Raw genomic sequence first — 7361 nt, 5'->3', positions numbered from 1 at the left:
AAAAAACAGCAGTAAAACTATTCGGATACAAAGTAATGCTTAGTATTTCCTCCTCAAAACAACTAAATTCCACGCTATCGAGAAATTGCGTTACCCTGGTTGAAATGGATGCCATAAAGTAGACTACATGATTAAATCCTTCCACTTTATTTGTAGGCTAAGAACTTTGTACATTTATTAGTGTCATACTAAAATTTCAAACCTTATTACACAGTCAAACAGTAACTATAGTGAATTATTTATTTTTTACTCTAGATAGAATACTTGAACCATGCAGACGAAATTTGAAATTCCATTTCGAACAATAAGAATTGGATCAATGAAATCATTTCCTGCTGCAATATCTAATTCAAATCTAAAATTTACCAAATATTCAATGAAATTCAAAGTTGTCCTGGAGCATAAAAGAAATGAACCTATTAAATTTGTTATTCCGACAAGTGGTATCCAGCTTTTGGAAGGATATGTAAGCAGGGGATGTCCTGTAATTTGGGTGACAACTGATGTTCAGACTGCAAGAAGAATACGAAAACTATGCGGAATGCAAAGTTCATCTCATCCGACCCCTTATTTCGATCCAGAATCCAAGGAACTTGCAAATCGCCGCTTGTCAATTATACCTGCTGATGATCCAATCAGTAATAAACAAATGTCCAAGTTTCGCACAATAGTTCGAATTATTGCTAGTGAACGCAAAGTTGACTGGGATTCAGTTTTTCTTGAACTCTCAAGAATGGAGTGTAATGATCAACTTATGAAATGCACCAAGTATATTTCTGATCTCACCCAGGTTCAAGCTAGAATGAAAATCAAACAAGAAGCTGAAAAGGATCCTAATTCCCCATTGTATGTTAAGTCAGAATCTTTGCATGAGCTGCAAAATGCAAACACGAGTGAAGCTATAGTCATATCTTCAGATGATGATGATGATATTACAAAGAACAGCGATATAAGTTTGTCTGAAAAGGAGAATAGTCCAATTCACACAAACAGTGCTGAAATTGCCATTTCGGAAATCAGCGGAAGCTCAGAACATTTAATAACTCCAAGTCCTGATATAGCCGATTTTGATGGCGATAAGAGGCCAGAAACACCAAATTCGAACATCAACGAGGCCGATGAAAGATCGGACATAAAAGTATCATCGATAGAGTCAAAGCGCAAACACGCTACAAGTTCTTCAAATCAAGAATCGGAGATTAAGAGACGTCGAGAGGATAATATCGGTAATTCAATTTCTAGTGTTGATTTCTCATCTGAAAACATTTCAAAAAATACGTCTATGTTTTCAAGCAATTCACTGCAGAATGAAATGAACACACCAGAGCCAAACAATGGAAGTGTTGTTGATAAAGTAAGCAATCTACCATCCAGTAAAATAACTTATAAAACAGTTCGTGGAACTGCATCATTATCTGCTGATATGCAAACCCTATATCATGATATGGAGAGTATGCTTGGTGCCACTCCACTCTGTATTTGTGTTGTTAAGTCCCAGTATGTTCTTAATCCATCACATCACAAAATTACATGTATGGCAATCGATAACATTGATGGCAGATTAACTGGTTGCATGAATAATGTTTCTGAGCCGTACATGATGAGAGCTTCTAAAAATCTTCCTGCTCATGGATTGTGCAGCGAACATCGAGCTCGCATGTTACAACATGAGTGTTGTCCAGGCTGTGGCACTTTTTGTGCAGGTGGCACATTTCTTGTATGCAACAGCACTCCCCAACATCAACACCGATTTCATCGAAATTGTCTAGTGCTAATGAGACATAGCATGGATTGTCCTCATTGTGGTTGCCCTATGTCGAATGTTCAGGAAGTCTCTGTTAATCCAAGTGCCGATTTTCTGAAAAAATACGAAGAAGAGCAGTCAGAAATTATTGAAAAGTCGCCTGAAAAGTTGAAACAATCATGTTATCCTAATTGTGTTATTCGTATTCCGGGAATCACAAAACCTTTTCCTGAATTTATGCTTTTTCAAGACAATACTAAACTAATGCCAGATCGTGAGAACTTGGATATTTTGATTCAAAGCTTAGAAACAGACTTACCAAAGAAACTTCGATTTCAAGCGAAAAATTTAATTCAGCTTGTAAAACAAGGAGATGCTGTTAAAGTTCTACAATTGTTGTGTGGAACAGGTGGCAACCCAAATGCTCGTAACAGTTCCAACCAGAGGACAGCACTGCATGAAGCTGTTGCTCGTGATAGCTTGGAAATTGTTCATTTGCTTGTTACTGCTGGTGCAGATGTCAATGTCCACGATGAAGATGGTAAGACTCCTCTTTTTTATGCAGAACAGCAAAACAGACTTGACATCGTCAAATATCTAATTACTTGTAATACAAGTTTGGTGCATAGCGACTCTGAAGGAATGGTGCCACTCCATCATGCCGCCAAAAATGGGAGACTCGAGTCATGTCTAACATTAATGAAATATGGCAGCAAAAATCAAATAAACTGCTTGGATGAAGGGGGATGGACTCCTTTAGTTTGGGCAGCGGAGCATAAACGTACATCTACCGCTCAATGCTTGATGTATTATAATGCCAATATGCATACTGTGGACCAAGAAGGTAATATTTGCTTGCAGTGGGCAGCTTTAGCAGGAAACAAAAAGATTTTACTGATGTGTTTGAAAAAAAATTGCAATATAGATCATCAAAATATTCTTGGTGATACTGCATTACATATTGCTGCTCGTGAAGACAATCGTGAATGTGTTGTTTTGCTTCTTGCATGGGGTGCCAATCCCCGCATCAAGAATAATGAAGGTCGCTTCCCTGCACAATGTGCAAAAGAACCTTCATTATGCCAAGTTGCACTTCTCATGAACGCGGCTACGCGAAATGCAATTACAGATCACAAAGGTTTTGAACCACTTGATCGTGAACGATTACTTTCAGCTGATATATCAAGAGGAAAAGAAAATATAGCAATCTCATGCATTAATGCTGTTGATGAAGCTCCATGTCCTGTCAGTCCACCTCATGAATTTTTATACATTTCCAAAAATATTTACAAATACACAAATGTAAATGCTATTATGCCTACCATGACTTCATGCAAATGCACACAGGATTGCACATCATGTGAGTGTGGAAAACAAAGTGGACAATGTTGGTATGATGCATCTGGTCGATTATTGCCTTCATTTAATTTCAAAAATCCACCTTTTATTTATGAATGTAACCCATTATGTAAGTGCTCCCGATCTTGCAGGAATCGGGTAATTCAAAATGGTGGTGTAAGGTTCCGCATTCAAGTATTTAGAACTCCTAATATTGGCTGGGGTGTTCGAGCATTAGAACCAATCCCACGTGGATCATTTGTTTGTGAATACATTGGTGAGGTCATTGCTGATGGTGACGCTCGTGATGATGACTTCTACTTGTTTGATCTTGATAATAAACCGGGTGGCTCTTATTGTATCGATGGACGATCTTATGGAAATGTATCACGCTACCTCAATCATCACTGTGAGCCAAATTTGGTTCCAGTTCGTTTCTTTTTCGATCATCAAGATAGTAATTTTCCTCGAATTGCCTTTTTTGCCATGAAAGATATTGCAGTAGGTGAACAGCTGTGCTTTGATTATGGTTCTGGATTCTGGGATGAAAAATGTGAAAATTTCACATGTGAATGTGGTGCAACCAAATGTAGATTTTCAGAAAAGGCATACAGAAGAAAAAGAAAGGAAATGGATGATATATGATCTTGTTCAGACTGTCACTACATAGTAAATGTATTGTCAAATGAGTCCGAGAAAATCCAGATGAATTGAACTCTGTTACCAATACCTTCAAGTAATATTTTCGATTTTCTCTCCTGGCATATATTTTTGTGTATTCAAATTTGATGTTTAGCTTTTTTGAAATAAGGTATTTCACAGTCATACTAATAGAGTATATCATTGGGGGCTCCAGAAGTGTGTGTACCAATATGAAGGTAACTAATTTTGTTCGCCTAATTTACATAAAGTTGTGTAAAGGGACTGAAATCTATGGGCAGGGGGTATATTCACTTGACTAACACAGACAGTCCTTGAACTTGTAATAAAAAAGGAAAATCAGAATATAATTATGGCGTGACCTCAATTTTACGCTGAATTTTAGATTACGGTGCAATACTTGTCTCACTTTTAATAGAAGTATGTGTATGCTATTCAAATTTGAAATTGGATATGATTACTGTATTTTACTGTAATTCTTTTCTTATTTGAAAAATAATCCCTACTTTTCCATTATGCCTCGAATAATTCAATTAATTTAGTCATCACAGAAGCAGAACAAGGCTTGTCCTCAGCAAGGCTCTTGATAACTAGCTATTTAAATCCTTGGAGCTGCTTAATTAAACTTAAGGACACAAATTTTTGGTTTAATCAAGTAATTTGCAATAGAACTGAAATCCTTCAACGGAAGACAATTATTTTTCAGTTTTTTGCTGCTGCAGAAAACATGTTTTTGTATTAAATATTTTTTTGAAGGCAATTTTGATTGTGCATATTGTAGCAATAATCTTTGGAAATAATATTTGAGGTCTTAATATGGTTGTTTGTTTTAAAACAAACATAATACTCAATACTTTTTTCATCTTGGCATGGTCAAATTTTACTATTCACTAATTCAGTATTATTCAATAATACAGAAAATATTGAGAATGAATAAACAAGTTAGGACCTCCTGAAGTATGCGCACCAAGATGGCGCCCAACCTGAACTCAGGTTGTGTACCAGGTTAGGGTTCAGGTTATGCGACATCTTGGTGCGCATACTTCAGAAGCACCCAAATTTACAATATCGTTGAGACTAATATTCTCGCAAAAAAGATCAAGTTTTTGCTATATTTCGGTGATTGTGGGTCTTCATACTGGTTTCAAATCTTTCAAATTTGATCAATATTTTGTTTTAACCTAAGTTGGTGTCAAAAAAGTTTTTACCGCAAACCCCATTGAGCCAGCTAGTGACCACCCCCAGTTTGAAGAGCCCTGGTCTAACTAAAGCATAATTAGCTAATTTGACCCCTTTTCGTCCACTGTATATCACAATATTGCTAGGAAATTTGTTAGAAGAGCAATTACACATTATGTGTCCATGTTTAATTCATGATTCAATACAGATCAACAGTCATATATGCTAGTACTTTTTGAAGCCGTTACCATCTTATAGATCTTTAAATCATAATTATTGTACAGTTTTTCATCTTTTTTTCTGCTCTTGCTTTTTTTTATTTCAAGCAAGTCTCATTTGTTGAATTCTTTTGTTCTAAGGTATATCATAGTCATTTAATAGTATATGTAAATATATCTTGTGGCCTTCGGCATTGAGTAATATTTTCTACTGACATCATACAATCTAATCATCTGATGGCATTCCGCAATCATGAAAATGCTCCACCTCCTAACTTCTCATGGGTCGATGAAGGTTTTCTGGCTGGATGTGGATGCCCAGGAAATTTAGGTAAGAAATAAGGATTGCGACAACTATAAAAAAAATTGAAAATGTCAATGATGATGACTCTGTGATCTGCTAGGGGTAAGGTTCACCATATTGGGAACGTACTTGCTTGGCATTGCATTGGTGCTTATATTCCTAGGATAAAGTATGTTTTGGTATTTATTTTCAGCTGCAAAATGGGCATACATCTCGTATAGAAATGAGAGAAAAAATTTTTTGCAGTCGTAACATAATTCAGTAAAAATGTGGGTACTCCTAAAGTATGCATACCAAGATGACAGACACCGGAACGTAGTATGTGTACCAGGTTAGAGTTAGGCCATAATTTCAGGTACAAAAACTATGGGAGTCACTTGGCTAGTCCCTGAACTCGTAATAGAACTAAAATAAGGAAAATTGGAATAAAATTATTGCCTAACTTGGTACACATACTACGAGCACCAAAATGTGCACATGACACAAAAGTTTTCCAAAACCATTCACTACGTTTCTTACTCCCTTGTCATGCCTGTGTTGCGTAGATAATAGAGATAATTTAACAATTTTTTTCCCTAAAATGCATGTATGGTTCAGCATTATTAAGTTATTGATCATTTCTATTCACTCTATTTTGAATAGATCACTACAAATACTTCACTGAAGTTGGAATTCGTCATGTTATTTCATTGAAGGAACAATATCCACCAGGAGCTGAGGAAAATAGTAAATCATTGAATTTGAAATTATCTAAGATTCAAATAAAAGATTTTCATCCTCCGACAATTGATCAGATAGATGAGTTTTTAAAACTTGTCGACGAAGGGAAAAAGTGTAATCAGGTAAAATTCTTTTCTAGTTTTTTGCTTCCAGAGCAGTTTTGTTGACATGGTATAATGGCATGGAATGCAAAATGTTGAAATAATTTTATCGCAGATCAGACCCCCTAAATAAGCCTAGTTGCGAAATTAAATAAGCCAATTACTGCAATATTGTGAAGAAAAGTATTTGGACATTGTATTTCTGGATTTTTCAGAGTACAAAATTTTTATGTGAAAAAATAGCTTTTTCAAATAGGGATGGAGTCATCTACACAGTAGACTGGTAGTGTTGTAACAATGTGTCTGTTCAAACTCAAAAATTAACTTTATTATACAAACTTGCAAACTTTTCTTCAAAAACACCTATGAGTTCTAATCCGAGTATTTTTTAAACCTGACAGCCGGTAGTTACACACTGCGCTCTTGGCAATGGACGAACTGGAACAATGTTGGCATGCTATTTATTAAAACAAAAAAGAATATCTGCTAAAGAAGCGCTGGACGAAATCAGGAAATTGAGGCCAGGATCTGTTGAAACAGTCGAGCAAGAAAAAGCAATAGAAATGTATTACAAGCATTTGAACGAAACTGCAACTGATTGATTATCTTATTCAACTGTCTATCTCTATTATAATTAATGTTATTGGATATGTATGATTTAAAATACTGCTCGAATCATAATATTTATCAAAAAGTTCTCTAATCAAAATTAATAATTAGAAGTTGTTAGACTTATATATTAGATGGGTTTTCGTAACACGTAGTTGTTGAAGATAAATTTTGTAAAATGGAATATAAAGCAGTTCAAAGTAAAGAAGTCATGTGAGAAGTTCCTAACATCATACAGGAATATCATTTCAAATCTGAGCTATTGTCTGTGTGATAGGTCATATTTGAACTGCATGTGAATAATCAATTGATTTATGATGCAGATTGTAAGCATCGTTGCATACATTATAATCAAACAAATACATCAGCAAATTTATGAGTGTTAATAATTTACCTATAAATAACGGTGCAATAACTGTAGAATATCACTTTACTGTTTCAAATTATTTCTATAATTTGCATCTACTGGTATTTCTGTGTGTGAAATT

At 35.3% G+C, this 7361-nt stretch overlaps 2 protein-coding genes across 2 annotated transcripts; both read left to right on the top strand.

The window, feature by feature from the left end:
• Positions 1-224: 224 nt before the first annotated feature.
• Positions 225-5280, top strand: LOC120328788 (histone-lysine N-methyltransferase EHMT2-like). Its single transcript, XM_039395330.2, has one exon. It carries the CDS (start codon positions 272-274, stop codon positions 3725-3727), a length of 3456 nt encoding a protein of 1151 aa, XP_039251264.2. The 5' UTR covers positions 225-271; the 3' UTR covers positions 3728-5280.
• LOC120328792 (dual specificity protein phosphatase 23-like) lies at positions 5255-6874 on the top strand. Its single transcript, XM_039395333.2, has 3 exons — positions 5255-5470; positions 6086-6285; positions 6666-6874. The coding sequence occupies exons 1-3, from the start codon at positions 5377-5379 to the stop codon at positions 6864-6866; spliced, it is 495 nt and encodes a 164-aa protein (XP_039251267.2). The 5' UTR covers positions 5255-5376; the 3' UTR covers positions 6867-6874.
• Positions 6875-7361: the final 487 nt, after the last annotated feature.

Source organism: Styela clava, chromosome 7 (genome assembly GCF_964204865.1).
Source record: "Styela clava chromosome 7, kaStyClav1.hap1.2, whole genome shotgun sequence".
NCBI lineage: Eukaryota > Metazoa > Chordata > Ascidiacea > Stolidobranchia > Styelidae > Styela > Styela clava.
The sequence above is the reverse complement of the archived record's forward strand: the minus strand, read 5'-3'. Positions and strand labels throughout refer to the sequence as shown.